Raw genomic sequence first — 20,999 nt, 5'->3', positions numbered from 1 at the left:
TATCAAATCCCCCCTCACTCTTCTCTTCTGTAGACTAAATAAACCCAGTTCCCTCAGCCTCTCCTCATAAGTCATGTGCCTCAGCCCCCTAGTCATTTTTGTTGCCCTCCACTGGACTGTCTCCAATCTGTCCACATCCTTTCTGTAGGGTGGGGGGGCCCAAAACGAGACGCAATACTCCAGATGTGGCCTCACCAGTGCCGAATAGAGGGGAATAATCACTTCCCTTGATCTGCTGGCAAGATCTGTTCCTACTAATGCAGTCCAATATGCTGTTAGCCTTCTTGGCAACAAGGGCACACTGTTGACTCCTATCCAGCTTCTCATCCACTGTAATCTCCAGGTCCTTTTTTGCAGAGTTGCCGCTTAGTTAGTTGGTCCACAGCCTGTAGCCAGGCAAGGGATTCTTCCGTCCTAAGTTCAGGACTCTGCACTTGTCCTTGTTGAACCTCATCAGATTTCTTTTGGCCCAGTCCTCCAATTTGTCTAGATCACTCTGGACCCTATCCCTACCCTCCAACATATCTACCTCTCCCCCCATCTTAGTGTCATCCACAAACTTGTTGAGGGTGCAATTCATCCCATCATCCAGATCATTAATGAAGATGTTGAATAAAACCGGCCCCAGGACCAACCCCTGGGGCACTCCGCTTGATACCGACTGCCAACGAGACATTGAGCCAAGCCCAACGATCCAGCCAGCTTTTTATCCACTTCATAGTCCATTCATCCAATCCATATTTCTTAACTTGCTGGCAAGAATACTGTGGGAGATCATATCAAAAGCTTTGCTAAAGTCAAGGTATATCACATCCACCGCTTTCCCCATATCCACAGCACCAGTTATCTCATCAAAGAAAGCAATCAGGTTGGTCAGGCATGACTTGCGCTTGGTGAATCCATGTTGACTGTTCCTGTCCTCCAAGTGCTTCAAAATGGATTTCTTGAGGACCTACTCCATGATTTTTCTGGGGACAGAAGTGAGGCTGACCAGTGTGTAGTTCCCTGGATTCTCCTTCTTCCCTTTTTTAAAGATGGGCACTATATTTGCCTTTTTCCAATCATCCGGGACCCCTCCTGATTGCCATGAGTTTTCAAAGATAATGGCCAATGGCTCTGCAATCACATCAGCCTACTCCCCCAATATCCTCGGATGCATTGCACCCAGACCCATGGACTTGTGCATATCCAGCTTTTCTAAATAGTCGTTAACCTGTTCTTTCACCACCGAGGGCTGATCACCTCCTCCCCATACTGTGCTGCCCAGTGCAGCTGTATGGGAGCTGACTTTTTCTGTGAAGACTGAGGCAAAAAAAGCATTGAGTACTTCAGCTTTTTCCACAGCATCTGTCACTAGGTTACCTCTCCCATTCAGTAAGGGTCCCACACTTTTCCTGGCTGCCTTCTTGTTGCTAACATACTTGTCAAAACCCTTCTTGTTACCCTTCACATTCCTTGCTAGCTACAACTCCATTTGTGCTTTGGCCTTCCTGGTTACACCCCTGCATGCTTGAGCAGTATTTTTTATACTCCTCCCTAATCATCTGTCCAAGTTTGTTACTAGTAAGGAGACATGGGGTGCAGCATGATGATGACACCCAAATCTGTGTATCTGTCTTGTCTGATTTGGATGATGCAGTTCAGCTTCTCAGTTGCTGTCTAGTCAAGGTTGGCACATGGATGAAAGTGAGCTGGCTGAGGCTCAACCCAGCTAAGATTGAGGCAATGATGATGGGTTTGGGGAAGCAGCCAGGGGAGATGGCAGGGGTAATATCAGCCCCTTGGATTGAAGGAGTACATCTGTCATTAGATAAGTGTTCACAACTCAGGGGTGATATTAGCCCCCGAGCTGTTTGATAACCACATCACAGCAGTGGCCCAGTCTCTTGTTTCCCATCAGTGCCTGACTAGGACACTGTGGCCTTTCCTTCTGGCCACAGACCTTGCCACCATTATCCGTGCTTTTGTTACCTCAAGATTTGGCTATTGCAATGCTCACTACATGGGATTACACCTTAAAACCATTCGGAGACTGAGGCTGGTGTAGAATGCAGCAATTTGCTTATTGAGCAGGACATAGTGACAGCAATGTTCCAGGATAGCTAGCTGCCCATTGGTCTCTGGGTTGAGTTTAATGTGTCGGTTATGAGCTATGAAGCCATAAATGGGCTGGCACAGGCCAATGGACATGCCTCTCTCCCCATGCCATACTTCCACAGCTGCAGTCAGCATGGACACTTAACTGGATCCTCCTCATTGTAAGAGAAAGAGAGTGACTGGCAGGCTGTTCTTTGTGGGAGCTCTGGAACTTGCTCTTCCCACCTTCTCTTGTTCCAAAATAACACAGATTTGCAAGCATGCTGAAAGAGACGCCTGTTTCATAGGGTTTCTGGAGAAGGCTGAGGGTGTGGGAGGGAGTGCGGTGTGCAGGAAGGGGCTCAGGGCAGGGGGTTGGGGTGCAGTAGGGGGTGTGGCAGGGGGTTAGGAGGCTCAGGGAAGGGGGTTGGGGTGTCGGGTGCAGGAGGGATTCGGGGTGCGGGCTCCAGCCGGCGCTATTTGCGTCGTGCAGCAGGGCTAAGGCAGGCTCCCTGCTTGCCCTGGCCTTGTGCCGCTTCCGGAAGTGGCCAGCATGTCCGGCAGTGGCTCCTGGGGGTGGAAGGGGCAGCCCTCGCCTGTTGGTACCACTCCCAAAACTCCCATTGGCTGTGGTTCCCCATTCCCAGCCAATATGAGCTGCGGGGGGGCAGTGCCTGCAGATGAGGGCAGCACATGGAGCCCTCTACCCCACCCTCCCCCAGGGCTGCAAGGACATGGTGCCAGCCACTTCCGGGAGCGGTGCAGGGCCAGGGCAGGCAGGGATCCTGCCTTAGCCCTACTGCGCCACGGGGCTGGCAATCCCTCAGGACGGATTGAAACCCTAACGGGCCGGATCCGGCCCGCAGGCCATAGTTTGCCCTCCCCTGGGGTAAATGGTTCCTGTGGAATGGATTTTAATGCTTCTATGATTTAATTTTATTGTATTTACTGTATGGTTGGTTATGTTAGGGTGCCTAGAGTGTTGTTTGGTTGTCTTTATTATTTTAAATCTAAATAAAATAAAAATATTACATCATGGTCCTTTACACTGTAATAGAGAACACTTGGAACATATATTTTTTGTTTCCTTTCATGTATGATCTTGTTCACTGCATTTGGACACTTGTTATTTGAGATCATCAATGGTCTTCTGTTGGGGATGACAACTGTCTACAGTCTTTCAGAGTAGCAGCCGTGTTAGTCTGTATTCGCAAAAAGAAAAGGAAGACTTGTGGCACCTTAGAGCCTAACCAATTTATTTGAGCATAAGCTTTCGTGAGCTACAGCTCACTTCATTGGATGATGAAGGTGCCACAAGTCCTCCTTTTCTTTTTGTCTACAGTCTATGAGCCATAATGAGGCTGCTTTTCTAAAGCTTCATTTTTGTTGAGAGTTTACACACACACATCTACATAACACACGCATGCTTAAGTGCCAAGCAAAATTCTGCTGTGTTGCTTCCCAAACTTGAGTCTAAATAGATTTTGATTGTACTGTTGTTTTTCTTTTCTTCTAGGTGAAATGTGATCATTACTGGCCTTTTACAGAAGAGCCTATTGCTTATGGGGACATCACAGTGGAGATGCTTTCGGAGGAGGAGCAAACAGACTGGTCTTTTAGGAACTTCAGAATCAGCTATGTGGGTGACCGAGAAAGATGTTTCATTGCTTTTCATTAGAGATCAGCCCATCCTGCAAAATTTGGATCCAAATCTCTCTCACTCCAAAATTCAGGGGTGTTCAGACCTGGAGTTCTGGGGGCAGTTAGTTATAGAGAAAGGGACCAACAGCAACATTCATAAATAGATTTTGATTGCAAGCACCTTCAGATTTCAAGGATGTTCTGATCTGGGGTTTTGGTTCAGGCCCTTCTCTAATTTCTATCCATCCCAGGCATCTCCAGAGGGAAAAGGTTGTCTCTCTAGTCTAGATCCTAGTGGACAAATGTTCACACCACAGAATCCTCCACAAAAACTGGTATGTTTGGTAAGTTGCTGCTGTGATGCAAAGGAGCACTAATGGTGCCTAACTGGACACCTGAGGGTTCCCAGGAGGATCCTTAGGTAGTGAAGACCTGATGCACAGCACCTAGCATGATGGGGCCCTGATCATGACTGGGGCTTCTAAGTGCTAGTGTAGTACAAATAATTAATGATAATGGTTTGTTTGGAGCCCACATTTCAGCCACTTTTTTTTTGGTCCCGTGTATCAGACGATAGTCCTATTTTCAGTTATAAACTGTTCAAGGCCTGAAAATAAGGATGTAGAAGTTGAGGAATATTGTTTGTAAAGGAGGTAATTGTGTGTTATTCTTGGCATTCTTTTGAGGCCACGTCCCTAAATGCTGTTGAATAAAACAGAATTTAATTCATGAACGGTATCCCATCCCGTGGTGCTGTGAAATAGAAGATTTTGCTGTATTAACTGCTCTAAGCAGAGGAAGTGGGAGGAGCCTACTGCACATTCCAATCTTTCAAACACTTTATTTTGTTAAGGGTCAGGCACAGGCAGGAGTACAGCTAGGAATCGGCAAAACCATTGTAAAATGCAATATGATAGAACTGAATCAAAACCGTTGTAAAATGCAACGTAATAGAACTGAATCAAACCGCGACCATTCCTGTGCATTCCCATACTTTTTAATTTGGACCAGAAAGTCCATTCTTGAGCTATTTCCAGCCTATCAAAACCAGGAAATATAGTAATTCTTTTGAGAGCATCAGATTTCTGAACCAAAGGTGTTTGGATAAGCATCCAGATTTTCAGGTCTCTCTTCCAATTTCAGCTCTGCCTCCCAATGTTTTGAATGGGACGAATATTTACAGAAATCATTGTTTGATCTTGTGCAAGAATGGGAGACTGATACAATGGATCAGAACCGTAGTGTTGTAGGAATTCACAGCATCAACTCTCTGTCCTGAGTTGTGGGGATAAAAAACTGTCACTTGAGTGCATTTGTCACAAAGCCAGATCCTTGTTTGTTGAAGTAATGTCCTAGCCTTCTAATATATTTCAGTTAGAACTGTTAGACATTTTTTGAAAGCCAAATGTTTTTGTTTAAAAAAAAAGAGTCTTCCGAAAAAACTGTTTTTGTTTGTTTGTTTTTCCAATTAAACCTGGATATTAAAATTCCCAAGTTTCTGGTCTTTCAAGAAAAATGGAATGAGAAGAAAGAGAAAAAGGAGAAACAAAAACAAAACCCCCAAACCATACAATTTTTGATTATTGTTTTTAAGTTTTACAAAAAATATATTTCCTTTTTGAAACTGTGGAGCAAAAATCATTTGAAAATTTTCACATACAATCTTTACCATTTTTGACTAACTCTAATTTCATCAGTCGGCATTTGTAAATGCATGAGTCAGATTGAACATGTCTGCACAGGTAAAACAAACATGAACATGCTGCTGTTCTGTTTTTTCCGCCTTAGGCTGATGAGGTACAAGATGTAATGCATTTTAACTACACTGCCTGGCCTGATCATGGTGTCCCCACTACAAATGCTGCAGAGAGCATCTTGCAGTTTGTACAGATGGTCAGACAGCAGTCAACAAAGAGTAAAGGCCCCATGGCCATACACTGCAGGTAAAGGCTTAATTTTCCATTTTCCTTTAATGCGTAACCATTGAAATACATCGAGAAGAACACTGGAGGGAGGGATTTCTTTCCACCTTTAAGGTGCTGAGAATTGTATTTTATTTATGTTTTATGGTAAAATCCTGGCCCTATTGCAGTAAGTGAGAGTTTTGCCATTGACTTTAATGGGGCCAGGATTTCATTCTATGTTCCTAGATGTACGGGGAAAGAGAGTGAGTGATGTATACCATATATTTTTATCATAGTAAAGTATTGCAGGTCTGATACTCAGCTGAGGTAAATTAGCATAACTCCACTGACGTCCATGAGGCTACATTGTTTTATATCATCAGAGGACCTTGCCGAACACTTGCATTTCCATGTTTTTGCAATTCAGGTGGAAAAAATCAAAACAACAGTCTGTGAAGCAGAATGCTATTTCCCTACAGAGACATACTCTGTGTAGATCATCACTCTCAGATAATTTGGCCTTCAGTACACAATGTTGGGAGTTAAATCTATGGGCAGGCAGTAGGCATGACACAATATATGGGTTTTTCTTTTCTTGAGGGCAGCATTTTAATATAGTAACTGTCACCCTTGTTCATCGTCAGGCTTTTTGTAAGACGCTGTTGAGCTCTCCGAAGCCAGCTGCTGCATTAAAGATTGTGCCAAATTGATTCCTGATGTAACTCCATTGTAGTGACATCAAAGATTAATTTGCCCCACAATGTGTAATGGTAAGACTACTCCTGGTAATGATAGATTATTATAGGGTTACTTCGTAGAGAGAGAGGTGTGTAACAGATCATTTAGTGTGAGTTTAAACTGCTAGGTATGCCCTGAATGGAACTCAAAGCTTCATGAAGCTATTAGCCCCACCTCCCTCTATCACCCATCCTAAGGCATCTGCTCACAAGTTGTGAAAATGTGTGTTTGGGTATGTACAGATGCAGTTATGTTGCATGCAAACAATGTCAAAAGCCTCCAGCATAGCTTCCTCGTCACTGCAGTGGTGTTTGGAACATTTTCCTTTGCAGTCACATGGTGTGCCCTAAATAACCGGGACATTACTCAGCGAACAGCCTTTTACAGTATCACCCTTTCTAGTTCCCCATGAGGTTTCCAGAATTCTTACTAGGAAGTGGCACAATAGCAGCATTTGTCATTTCTAATCGTGTTCAGTCCTGCTGATGAGTTGTGGCACAGAAGTTCCTGGGTGAACTCATGCTGAGTACAGCAGCGGGACAGAGCCCTAATGCAAAGTTGAGACAGACACTGGTAGGCTCAAAGAGGGGACTTAGCTAAAGCATTTAATTTCACAACCCTATACTTAAGTCCCCTGGCTCATGCATACTTTGCATGGGGAGAGTACAGGGGCTGGCAGTGGTACGCTAGACCATTAGTGTCTTAATTTTTCATAAGGATAATGCCACCTGCAGAGAAATGTGGTTTTGGATAGAATGCTAAAGTGTACTGTAGGTCTTGCAATGCATGGATAGAAGTCACGGTTTCATGAAATCAGTGGGAAAAAATGAACCAATTAATGTTTTCTGGATACTTTTGGAGACCATTAAAAGTCTTCTCTAACTTTAATGAATGCATGAAATTGATAGTCTGTTACTGGATTTATTAAACTGATGACTACCTCTTAGAGTCATACATTTATTATTTTATCTATTGGAGTCATGATTTTTTATCATGTCTGCCAAATTCATGAAAGTGGATTAATTGATTAATGATTGGACATTGCACGTTAATTAGACCAAAAACCTCTTATTGAATTCATGAATTTTTATCCCATCTCAGTCATATTTATAAAATCAACCACTTTTATTGGATTGATAAATATCCTACCAGAGTCCCAGATATATGATATTCTATGCATCTGCCTAGTCAATTTATGCCTACAGCCACCCCATGTCCACATAAAACTTTTCTCTGAGGTATGCAAATAACATTTACCAATTTCACATACGGTTGTATCAAGAATGTGAAAGCAAATGGTTTGGTTTTTAGAATGTTGGATCCACATCTATTTACATCAAACTGTTCTGCACCTTTAAAAATCAGGTCTAATAAAATTAAACTAAGATTTTCACTCTCTCTCTCTCTATTAGAGAAAGTCTCACACACAATATATTTGTTTTTATCTCTTTCTCCATCTGCTCCCTCATCCTTCCAAAGTTAGCCTCTTAAATCCATAAATTGCCTGATTTTAAAAGGTACTGAGCCTCCAGCAGCTGAAAATCTCTTCTGTTGCCCTCAAAAGCAGTGACCATTTCACAAGAAGTCTGTTGACTTTGCAGAAACTAAACCTGGTGGAACTGCAAGTGTAACTTGGTCAAGCTCATTTGCTGTAGGCACTATAATTGTAGGTCTATGTGTATTCACAGATACAGCTCAAGTAGTTTTATACCTCTCATCATCATGAGGAAAAAATATAAGGGAGAAAGGGACTTGCCAGCATAAGGTGGTCAGTCAAGAAAATGTAAGACTGTGAGAGGGGGCCAAATTTACCCTGTCGGATTTTGCCCAGAATATCACTCTGAGGGTCGGAGTTTTTCAGCCCAGATAGTTTCAGCTAGGTAGGATTAGTCAGTTGCCTATCACAGCTCTTCTGTATAACTATTATACTTTTTTTAAGAAAGGTGAAATCATTGCAAAGCCCTTAGTCCTGTGCATTCTTTGGTGTGAACTGTGAATTACTGTGCGGCCTATATTCGAAGGATTAGTCAATTGTGTGAATCCAGTGCAAATTAGACATATTTTCATCAGGATGATTGTTTCATAATTCTGAATTACAGCACACCATTTGCTTTCTTTACCCCACAACCCCTCATCCCGTCCGCTCCCACCCCCAAAAAGTAGTAACCTGTAACGATGTGTGTATTGCAGTGCCGGCGTGGGACGGACAGGAACATTTATAGCATTGGATCGGCTCTTACAGCACATTCGGGATCATGAGTTTGTAGATATATTAGGGCTGGTGTCTGAAATGCGGTCTTATAGGATGTCCATGGTACAGACAGAGGTATGAATTTCATTTTCATGTATTTTCAAAATTAAAAATACCATGTTGCACTAATGTAGGTATCATAACTATTTTGTGCTGCAGAATCTATTGAGGTTCTGACATAGTCCTGTAAATAGATAAAATAATCGTCTTCTCCATGCTAAATGTATACTACTTCCACATTTTTATGAGTCTGCTACCTAAACTATCAATAGATCAGGATAGATCAATGTACTTACAACCTAGTTGAAGCTTTCTAATGCAGACAGGCTAGTCCCACCTTGTAAGAAACTAGTCTGAACAAGCATTAAAATAGAAGTGCATGAGTTATATAAAATGCACCATTTTGAAAAAACAGTGGACTTGATCTAGGGTTTAAATGACGTATAGGACTGGTAGTCAGATCAGACCACCATTCGGAGCCATTCAGGAAAGTGTCATCTGACTAAGCTGATGACCCAAGAGTTATACAGTGACAATACAAAAATTGGAAAACAAAAACAAAACAAAAGGCGGGGCATGAGGTTTCTTTCCCCTACTTCCCTCTCTGTTTCTTGGCTAAAGTTTCTGTTGAAAAATAAAAAAAAATCAAAATACTTCTGTGAAAATTTCACTACTGCAGAAACAAATAGACCAAAGTTTTAGAACGGAATTATTTGCCCCTTTTTATTCCCAAGAGCATTAGTTATAGCTGAAAGTTTTTATTTGTCAGTTGCCTGTTGGATACATGAAACAAGTCTGTGATCTCCACCCAGTTCCCAGTGCGGAGACCACATCACAATACCACCTGCACAAATGTCAGACTTCACAGATACGCACAGGATTTACTGGGTCTGGAGGATGAACTGTCCTTAGAGATGGGTCACTCCCGATCAAGGTAGATGCAAATTAGCTGAGGTAGTATGAGGGAAGCCTGCAGTGCCATTGCCTATCTTGTTGCTTTTTGTATGTAGAGGACTTCATTCTCTAGAGGAGTCAGCCAGGTAAGCACCTTTCCCCATCACCTGACCTGATCCAATGCCTACTGATGTCATAGGAAAGACTGCGATTTAAGGCATGGAAATTATTTGGTGTTTTTGTTTTAGTTTTAATTCTTGAATTTCACTGAGTTACCATGTCATAGAATAGGCTTTCACTTTTGTTCAGTTGAGTATGGTTCAGAGGAGAGTGATGGAGAGACCAGGATGTGCTGCTTGATCTGCTTTTTTATTTGGGGAGCAGGGAGTTCCGCAATCCCACACAATCCATTTTGATGGCTTTCCAATTTTCATATTGTTTCCAAGTTTCATACTGTTGGCCAGCTGGCCTTTTCCCTGCTGCACTAGCATTTTAGCAAAGCATCACTAGAGTCTCTTTCCTTTCTCTTCCTAATACTCACACACCAACAGAAGGGCTCTGTAACGCCTCAAAAGCTAGATCAAGATTAAAGTGCTCCAGGAACTGGTGCCAGTGGGCAGGATTAAATACTGGGGAGCAAGGATACATCCCATTGGCCTTGTGAAGGGGAGACACCTGTTTTAGTCAACAAAGCTTGCTCTAATACATCCTGACAAACAGGAAAATCTTACCTCACAGGCAGGGTGTCATGCATTTCTGTGCTTGCCAGCCCTGACCTCTTCAGGTTTTTTCTTTTTAAATTAGAGTGGAATTTCCTAGTCTTTATAAAGCTGTATCCACACAGGCCACTAGGTGTCAGTGTAATTTAAGAGCAAACAGGACGGATGGGTTAGAGCTGTGTGAACCTTTCATTACAAAACTTGAAACCACACACAGCTCACCTGGTTTCATGTTTCCTTCCAAACTGGAAACTTGGCCACTGTTCCTTGAACAGTTTACAAACTGAGTGAACCCCAGGTGAGTTTAGAGGAGAGATGAGCCTGAATCAAAACCGGGGATCCCAGGATAATGGATATTTGAAATCCAGTTAGATTTGAGATCTGAATTTTGAGCTGGCCTCATAAAGTGTGTGTGTGCACCTGGGGATGTAAAACACACAGCTGACTGGGGCTCATGGGGCTTGGGCTTCAGGGTTGAAAAATTGCTGTGTAGACATACAGGCTGTGAAGCTGGAGCCCAAGCTCTGGGACCCTGGGAGGGTGGAGACCAGCCATAGGCATGCTGCAGGGCTTATATCTGTGTGTAGATGTTCCCATATTTGTAAGGAGCTGAACCAAATCCTGGGGTGTGAACAACTTCGGGGAGGAAATATGAAATCCAAACCCCAATGTTGTGGCTTAAAGCCATCTCAGACCTCTTAGACATCTGTGTCAGGTTTTGCGGGAATGTTCCCTTTCTGCACAAGGCCTGGAGAAGGATTGATGGTTTTATCAAGTTTTGCCTCCATTTACGTTGGAATGAGGTTTAGAATTCAAGGTGAAATGAATTATTATTCAGAGGTCCCAATTAAAGATCAACATTGTTCTTAACACTGTACACACATACAATGAAACATGGCCCTGGCCCCAAGCTTCTTATAGTGTAAGTAATTTGGTGGTTGATAATCCCACAATAAATAAATAAGTTATTAAACACTCTATGAACAGAAACCATCAGTTTTTAGCGGTTTATTGTGACGAGTCACAAGTTATAGACACACATGCATAGAAACGCACCAAGTATGGCTTTTATTTGCCTAAATCTAAGGAATATGATGATATAAGGGCATAATATATTTTCAAGCAATTAGAATATAAGGATTTTGTACAGAAGCTCCTCTATATACTAAAGTACTTCCAAAATTACACACACAAGAATTGCTTCACACGCCCCAAAATGCAGCTACGGCCAGGGGAAATGTAGCAGTTATTCAACAGTGCCCTCCAAAGCTACGAGACAGGTTGCAATTGCAGGGGCAATTTAGGATGGTAGAATATAATTGCCCAGTTGTAAATTGGCTAGCACTGTGAGGTTAACGTAACTATTCTTGCAAACCATGCCAAGGATCTTGTAATAACCTCAGTTTTCCATCTCGCCAACAAAGCCCCCTCTTACCACAGCAGGGTATTACTACCCCAGAGATGGGAGTGCCACCTACAGAATCACCACTGCTGCTGCTTGTATCTGGATTTTCCTGGGAGGCCTCCCCTCCAAGTACTGACACTGTTTAGTTTGTGAGATCTGACCAAACAATAGCCAAAATGGTATGGGGGCTAATAATTTATAGAGTGTAAAGCCAGAAGGGACCACCGTGATAATCTAGTCTAACCTGCTGCATAACACGGGCCTTAGCATTTCCCTGAATTCATTCCTGTTTGAACTAGAGCATCTCATTTAGAGGGGGAAAATCCAATCTTGATTTAAAAATGAGCAGTGATGGAGAAGCCCCACTACCCTTGGTAAATTGTTCTAAAGATTGATAACGCTTCCTGTTAAAAATGTGTGCCTTATTTACAGTCCAAATTTATCTAGCTTCAACTTCCAGTCCTTGAATCTTGTTACACCTTTGTCTGATTGATAGAAGAGCACTTTAGTATCAAATAATATCAGACCTGACCCCTTCCTCACTTATATCTTCATACATTTTATTGCCTTACATACTTCATAATTCCCATTAGCAGACCGCACCATTCTTCAGGTGTCATAAATTCAGTCAACACAACTACAGTCTCTTAATTTTTCAGTTAATTAATAAGAGTCAAGAATAGTGACACGGGCAGGTCTGATGAGCTTTGCGCTTCCATTGGTGTTGTATACTATAATTTCTTGAATGGGGACACAGATATGCAGCCAGAATATTAATGACTACAGATATTATTTAAGAATGTGTATGCAGACTATTGTTATCAATGTTACTTCATTGGCCAGGTTTAACCGAGCTATACCAGGTGCAAAAATATATACGTTTGGTCTTGCTTCCAGGAACAATACATTTTTATTCACCAGTGTGTGCAATTGATGTGGCTAAAGAAGAAACAGCAATTCTGCATCAGTGATGTCATATATGAGAATGTCAGCAAGTCCTAGTTCAGAATCCCAGGTGGTACGTATGACAGCATCACCCCTTCAGTTCTGCTCACGATTTATAATCCCAGTCAGCTGGTAGCAACTGGTGAAATTAATGTTTTACGGCAGAACCTTCATTATACCTTTTCCCATACTCCAAGAATTTTACCTTAGGGTTGAAGCTTTCCAAGCCTGGTCTCCTGCCCGCTCCTTTTCCCCCTGGGCCCCAGTGGGGGTGGTAGTGTGTGCAGAGAATGAGAGGGAAATCCCCTTAGCTGTTTGCGTTAGCATGGAATGATAAATCACACATTTCTTCGCATTTTTAGACCTTTCTGGCTCACCAATCATTTAATTAAAAAAAAAAAAAAAGCTGAATAAAACCCTCTTCTGGTTTTTCACATAAATCGCCCTGATAAGGTTGCTGCACTTTCCTAAGGTTTAAGAGGAAATTAAAAATCAAAAAGTCACAAGGAGTTGTCATCACTCACTCACTATCTACAAAGTGTCAAATTATCAGGGCCAACTGAATCCCTCCCCCTCCCTGTACGGCAATCCCAGCACCGGGGCTGCTGCAGAGACAGCTGCCAGTAAATATACTCCAGGAGTAAAAGCTAAGGAATTTATGAACCTGCTATGGAAGCAGTCCGAAGTTGCTACCAGCACTAACACTGAGCAACTTAACGATTAATACAGATGTCTTAAGTACACTTTTATTTAAGTGCAACAGGCAAAAAAATTACAAAACCAAAATGTGTTGTCAACCTGCTGACAGGCAGCATGGTCCATGGGCTCAAAATGCTGGGGATCTATTCTCAGCGCTGCCATTGAGTCACCGTGCATTCTTAGGTACATCAGTTAGCAGCTGCGTGCCTCAATTTGCCCATCGGTAAAACTGAGTTAATGATATTGAGCTAACTTTGTAAAGCACGTTGAGATATATGGGTAGCCTGTGCTATGTAAGTGTTTGATTATACAATTTATCATATAAACTTTGGACCCTGCCTTCCCCTCTATTCCACAAATTGTTCCTTTTTCTCTCCTTCCATTTCTCCCATCAGGTCCGCTGGACTTTTGTCCCCAATATATTTTTCTTTAAATTGTGTTTCTAACTGAAGTGGGGTGGGGGGTGGAGAAGCTGAGATTCTCTCAAACATACATGCATACAAATAATTAATAATCCAGGAATAGAAACTGTGGCCAATATTATGAAAAGTGACTAGTGATTCTGGCTGCCTCTATTTTTTGGTGCCCAACTTGATTTATAAAAGGGGATTGCTGAACACTTTCTGAAAATTAGGCCCAAGTAAGGTTTATCAAGTTTTGCATTCAATATCACTTGTGAGTTTTCAACATATTGACCTGTATGTCCTGGTTTTTTGTTCCCTTCCTTCCTATACAGAGCTTCAGGTAAAACTAAAAATAAATGGCTAATGTTGTGTATCATTTTCAAACAGGATCCATTTGCTTTGCTTTCTTCCAGGTGAGACCATGAAGTACACCCATCTTCCCTTGCTTCAGATTTTGTTTGTTTGATTGAACTGCTAGCTGTTTTGCCATGGAAGGCCGCTGCTTTGCAGTATACGGACAATAAAAGAAAGATACTTTAAATTTTAGAAGCACTGGGGAGATTTAGCCTTAAAGAGCCTGCAGTGTCTTTCGGACTGTTTAATTTCTGGACATTTTTAAAATACTGGACCAAATTCAACTAAAACAACAGGACGGAAAAGATACTATAATATGTGCATAAAATACAGTACTCCTGAAGGGTTTGTTTGGTTTGGTTTAAGTTTTTCTGTGCAGGTTGGGCTTAAGGTTAAAGGAAGTGCAATATTTTTTAAATGGCTGTATCTGAATGAAGAAGAGCTTTCTTCATGTGTTTCTGGTCTGTGCTGAAGTCCATAAGAGAACAGGCATTGTTAGCATCTAATAATACCTCATTCGTGAATACGAGGCATGTACAAACCTGAAGGATTGTGGATTTTGTCAAGAGGAAATGGGATATTGATTTGACTCTGTTTACGGCAGCACGGTGGTTCTGTGCTTCAGTGGAGTAGGGAGAATACAGTACCTGGGGAGCTTTAGTAACACTCCTGAAATCCAAACAATATAGCTCAAGGCTAGTGTAGAAGACCTACATTAGAAAGCTTCTGTTGGTCTGGTTCTTGATTGTGATCCTCCTCATTAAACAGCAGGATCGTTCCTCTCTTTACTCATTTCAGTAACGCCCCTGATCAGGTACAATTTTTTTTTTTTTAAGACTGAAGCTATTGAAAGTGGAGAAGAGTTTGGAGCTGGAGAACCTTTAGGCTCTCTTGCTGTAGCATTTAGCTGTCTGAGCAGTCTATGGTGCCTATACCCTTGATTTGTTTGTTCTTCTCAAATATATTCGCCCTGTGTAAAAATGAGAAGCTGATTCATGTTGAGAAAAAAATAATTGCTGTAATGAATGCAGCAGCATCTCTCTGACGAGCTGGGAATTCACGGTGATGTGGAAATGAGGGTTTTGGCATGCTACGGAAATTTTATGGGTTCGTTACCAGGATGTTGTCAAAGCATCGGTACTGATTCCTGCAGGGACTTTGGGGTTGGGTTTTTTGTTGTTTGGGTTTTTTTGCTGTCAAGTTTTATTTCTAGTCAGCATAATTAGGTATGTTATATTCTTTTTGGCTTTGTATAATTCCGGTACATCGTTGTGTATTGTGACATGGATAATTTCAGAGTGGATGTCGATGGCATTTTTGTAACCTGTTACTTTGTGTCAGCTCATTGGACGTTAGAAGCAATGGTACTCAATGTAAACAAAAACTGAAAGTAAACACATTGGATTGCTTACCTGTGAAAATGACACTGAGCAAGGCTGCTGCTTTTCCCACCTGGATCGCTCTACCCTCGTGTCTGTGCACCACAGCCCGAGAATTTAAGATCATCTTTTTTGATGCTATATTGGCATAGCTCTATTCCCCTCTCCAAAAGTAAATTGGGTACTTGCGAAAGGGTTCCAGACCCACTGAAAGCTACACCCTCTGATCACTGACTGGGTGGCAGCAGCTCTACTTTCCCCCCATATTTCCTACCTATGTCTCTCTGTCCTGTCATGGAGGGATCACCTCTACGCACCAACAAGTTAGTTCAGTCTCCACTTCTGTATCACTTGTATGGTGATGCCACTCAGTTAAGAGCTGGAATGTAACCCCCATATTTTTTTTTTAATTGGGTATTTAGTGCTGGTGCAAGAGGCCAGCTTGATAGTCCTGGAGACTGAAATCCTGTCTTCATGGACAGAACTGGTAACTGCTCAGGCTACAACCATGCAAGCTTCTTCTACTGCCCCACCAATGTGCCTCAACCCTGAGCTGAAGGGCTCACCTCTGTGCCACAAATGACAACAAGGGTGCCATTTTCTCTAGGGTGGCTACTGCATGAAGGCCACCCAGCAGACCGTCGTCTCTCCTCACCTAAGTAGAATTCAGAATTGTAAACCAGGACGAAAAGCCCCAGAGCCCTGCAGCCCTTGCCACAGTCTCTATTTCTGTATGTATTTCAAGCCTTCCTGTGCTTACCTAGGATGTACTACCTGTCTTATTAATTTATATATCCACAGGTACACAAAGTTCTTTGTTCAGGAGGAGACATGAACAGCTTAATGGCTGGTTGATTCCTTGCAGCATGGGCATGGGCCTGGACCTAATCTGCAACCGTCATATCTGAAGTTCAAACGCCCAATACTTGGATCTAGGATTTTCAGCTGCCACATTGGAGATGGGGCTGGCATCAAAATTAAGGTCCAGGTTTGGATTGCAGCTTCCACTCTGCCACAAAGTACAGGGGTGTTTGGCACTGGGGTTTTGGTTCAGGCTCCTCTCTAAAGTTGAGTAGGATGAACATCCTGTAAACTAGAGTTATGGTCCATGCATATTTAGAAGTAGATCATCAGTGTAGTGGTTTCGTTATACGGCTATACACCATACACACTGCCCATAGAAGCATAGGCATTGCTTTACAATCAATGAAGGAAAACAAGTGTGTTGATTTCATTCTGTTGGAAGTGTTATAAGTTTCAATCAGAGCAGTAATGTGTATGAAGTATCTGTTTTAGGCCTAGCTTATTTGAGGTTGTAGAATAGACTTTGAGCTTGGGGCCAGAGCTGTGTGAGCTTGAATGGCACAAATTACACTGGTCAAAGAAAACCTTGTGTATGTTTTATTTATTTGTGTGCTGTCACTGTCCATTGCTCACTGATTGGCCCTTTTGAAACAGAGGTTAATTAGTTCTAAACCATCACAGCAAAGATGGATGTTATAACACGACACAGACTGGATATGGTATGACTGTAGCCTACACGCCATAATTAAACATAGGGTAACCAACCACCACCATTTCTGCAAATGGTACAGGCGCCACACCAGACATTTATATAAAAGCCAAAATGGTATTTAGGTTAAAAGGGTGACATGATGATATTTTCTTTTTGGTCGTCTTCCTACAGGCTGCCTCCCATTTCTGTTACACACAAGATGGTGGTAGACATTATGGAGGCTCCTGATCCCTTGTTCTTCCCTCTAAACCTCAAAGGCTGTTCCATTATCAGGCACCCTGGCCTCACTGAGGTGAATCTGAGAAAGGCAGGTGTTCACCTACCACACTGAGGGGAGCCATGTCCAGCTATCTTCCCTGCAGGGCATACTGCACTCCCTGTTTCTAAAAATGTTCTCTCGTGTAATTTCTGGAGTTGAGCGGGGGGTAGAAGGTTCTTTCCCTCCCTCCAGGGAACAGGAGCCTGCCACAGCTCAAGGGATGGGCCTATTATGACTTGTTAAGGGCAGTCTCACTTCTAGCAGTGTCACGTGATGAATATAAAGCTTGCAGAGTTTGAAATAGTCAATTCAAACTCTGAAGATATAAGCCAAATACAGCTACCAGACAACTAATACATTTGGAGGTATTATCACCTTTCACAGAGCTCATTATATTGTCATCAATTGTATGTTTAAAACTTTTTGATTTTGGTTCAAAACCTTGTGAGCTCACATGCGTTCACCTTAATATTTCAGTCAAAGCAAAACCAATGTGGTTTGGGTTCCTCTCCTAAATCAACCTTGGGGCAACTCTCAACTCATTGCAGGTTTGAAAGTCTATCTAAAAAATGCAGTGGTATACTGAAAGCTGGTGAATGGTTTGATTTGGGTTCAGATCACTCCAGTACTGAGGTAGGTGATCTACACTGACAGTGCTGTACTTCCCAGGTGTTCTGTGCCCGACCTAAGTGTCATAAATTGATTGGCTGTGTTCCAGAACCAGAAAGGGAGCTGTGAGCCATACTAAACACAGATAGTACTGCACCTGCTAGCACAGTGATGTCCCAGCCTAAGGGGGTGTACGGGTGGGAAACAATTCCTTAACCTCGCCACACTACTTACAGCAGTGATGAAGTTGTCATGGTTTTTTCCTAAGGCAGAAATTTGTGGTAGCTTCTAAGACTACGTGCATGTGCTGACTTTTGGCTTGCGTCCCTATGGCATTTCCCCAGTTTTTAATTAAGAAAGGAACAGTAGGTTCAAAGTTACTAAATTTCATTTCAGATCATCACTGTATATACTACAAAACTATTTGCCCTTGAAGCACCATTCATCAAACTCCTGATGTTGTGTTTGACCTCCTTTCCCAAATCAGTCAACCCACCTACTCCAGTAAGCCTTAACAGTCCCTCCGATAGACATTTGAAAGGAGCCTGTGTGAAAACAAGCTGTATCTCATTCACCGAACCTACAGTTGTTACTTCGGGCAGCTTCTCTGTTGTTTCTACAAATGTTGTGATACAGATCTAGTCAAGTTCTTCTGGCCCACATTCCAACAGACAGCAGAAGCTAAGGAACTGTAGGTTTTATCGGCTTTCTTTGTCAGCTGCCACACCGCTCCTGAGAAACAGAAACACAATGGCTGCTAATGCTGATGCTCCACTTATGTGGTACTGCTGCAGCAGGAGAACTACTAGTACCCATGCATAGAATTGGGCTCATATGAAGGGAGATTGTTTTAGAGGGAGAAATTAATGAACATACGGGCTCAAAGAACATTGAGCACCCATAAGCATGCAAACACATACTTGATAACTTAAACAGAGACATGCTGGGGCCTTCCTCATGTATATACATATCACCCTACTTTGTGTACGCAGTGCACAAACAAGCATGCCCCTGGGAAACGTGGGCCTGATTTGCTCCCCTTGTTCAAACTCAGCAGGCACAGGAAGTTTCAATCAACTGTTCAATAGCAACCTTGAAAATATTGCTCTGGCAAATTACCTTTATCAACCTGTTCCTCTTACGTTGGCCTTACTCCTGGGCAAAGTCCAGAGCTACTTGTTTCAACAAGGCTTTACACACACAAGCTACAATGCACGCAGGTAAGTTGAAAACCAGTCACTTGTTTACAAACATCCCTTTGAAATGACAATTTGTCTTCATTGCTCACAAAAGAACTCTTCCAAATACAGGGCTGCCTGTTGACAAATACTTACACCAATCCTGTTGGTTTTTCTTGGCTTCCTTCCTCTCACCTTTAAAGGGCTGAGCCCTCAATCCAGAAAAATCCTTAAAGCATGTACCTAAGGTCATCCCTGGTCAGCAAAGCAACCTCCTTAACTTTAAAGCATGTGCTTAAGTGCTTTGCTGCCATGAGCTCTGTGTCTAACAAATCAAGTGTTTTCAGTGTACACTGCTACTGTTCAGCCTGCATCTAGGATTTGCCCCTAAAATTAAAGTCTGGAATCTAAATTTTCCAAAGCACAAATTTGTTATAAATCACCACTTTGCCTGAGCCAAGTGCTGTTTAACATTTCAACTGAGAAACACTGGGTAACCTCTTTCCCCATATGAACACTATGAACTCACCGTGAAGTTTCAAAGTGGTTTTCTTTTGCCTTGCTCTCCCGAGCGCAAAAGTGACAGCCAGCTGTTAAATGGGCAAGTCCCCAGAGAACTTTTACACCTTCAGAGTAATTTTAGCAAAAGCAGATAAATGCTACCCAGCTTTCACAGTCTGCTATGCAGAGAACACATGGCCACGCAATTGTGTGGGTATCAGCTATTCAGTTTGCTCATTTCTGGCCCCCTAAACAGCATGAGGATGATATTTTCCTCAAGTATTTCCATAGACATCGTTTATGTGGCCTCCTTCCAACCAGTGAGCAGCCACCATAGTAAAAGGAGGATTATGCAGCTTATTCCTGTCTTCTCAGAGAGGTACCTTCACAGTACCTCAGAGTATGTCCGTACTGCACTAACACACACAGCTGGGCCACGTCAGCTCACTTGGGCTATAAAGTTGCAGTGTAGATGTTCAGGCTGTGACTGGACATTGGACTCTGAGACCCTGAGGAGGGGAGGGCTCTAGCCTGAAGCCAAACATCTATACTGCAATTGTACAGCCCGCAGGCCAGCCGCTTGATTGTAGGGTAGCCATACACTTTGCACCTAGAACAGTGTTCCCGCTATCTCACAGTGGACATTTCCTTTTGGCCAAAAAGTGAATCGGCCCATAAGTGATCAAATAACCTGAGGAAGGATATGAAAACTGAATGTAAACTTGTGACTGCCAACAAAGAGGAGGATATAACTGTTGTGTGCCATTTTACAGTAGTAAGCATTCTTTCAGTTCCCAAAGTCCTACCTAAAATTTTACGACTCATCTGCTGGAAGCTCTATGTTTGATGTAAAATAAAGCAAGGTGCAATAGTATTTTGTCAGTCATTCACTGCCCACCAGAGAACACCTACAATAGGACGACATTTCTTGGACAAAGACCAGGAAACCTGCACTACTGTAGAAGAATGAGGTACCATCAGTGTGTTGAGTTAAAAACACACAAGAGTTTTTGTTTAGAGACCCTGTAATGGTGACCCATCATGCTAAGGCAGGATGCTAGTTGTATGCTATAATGCTAAATGTCAAAGACTTTGCCTACATAAAATAGTTTTGTGCATCCATTCAGGGCCATTCCCCACCCCCCCACCCGCACAAAGTGTGTGTGTGGGGGGGGGGAGACACACAACACTGTATAAACCCATAATTGGGTCAAACTGTGGCTGTATGAGTTTTAAATTCAATACAGGATTCTTCACTGCCTGTCTTAAAGCTTGTGTTCTCCATTCTTGAAGAGGACTGCATTTGAGCGACAAGCATAGACACTATTTACATTTAATACACACACAGCAAAAGCATTTATAAGGTGCTTTGGGATGAGTGGCATTATTAAGATGTGGGATTTTCATGTTATGAAAAATGGAGCACTGATTACAAAAGTATTTTTTCTAGTATGTATATAAAGAGCATACTCTAAGGACAAAATCAGGAATGTTTGCTAGCCCTTCTTTGTAACAAAGATACAACTA

At 42.4% G+C, this 20,999-nt stretch overlaps 1 protein-coding gene across 6 annotated transcripts in view; it reads left to right on the top strand.

The window, feature by feature from the left end:
• The window catches only part of PTPRO (protein tyrosine phosphatase receptor type O), a 209,965-nt gene extending 193,168 nt beyond the window's left edge, over positions 1-16,797 (top strand). For 5 of the 6 annotated variants that reach the window (XM_075122144.1, XM_075122135.1, XM_075122129.1 and 2 more), the window contains 5 exons: positions 3,593-3,715; positions 5,506-5,660; positions 8,550-8,685; positions 12,526-12,646; positions 14,090-16,797. In XM_075122144.1, the coding sequence (XP_074978245.1) occupies positions 3,593-3,715; positions 5,506-5,660; positions 8,550-8,685; positions 12,526-12,630 (519 nt within the window). In that variant the 3' untranslated portion in view covers positions 12,631-12,646; positions 14,090-16,797. The remainder of the gene's footprint in view (positions 1-3,592; positions 3,716-5,505; positions 5,661-8,549; positions 8,686-12,525; positions 12,647-14,089) is intronic. The other variant, XM_075122133.1, reaches the window with a different exon arrangement.
• The last annotated feature ends 4,202 nt before the right edge of the window (positions 16,798-20,999 follow it).

Source organism: Caretta caretta, chromosome 1 (assembly GCF_965140235.1).
Source record: "Caretta caretta isolate rCarCar2 chromosome 1, rCarCar1.hap1, whole genome shotgun sequence".
Taxonomy (NCBI): Eukaryota; Metazoa; Chordata; order Testudines; family Cheloniidae; genus Caretta; species Caretta caretta.
This window is presented reverse-complemented; position numbering and strand designations above follow the sequence as displayed.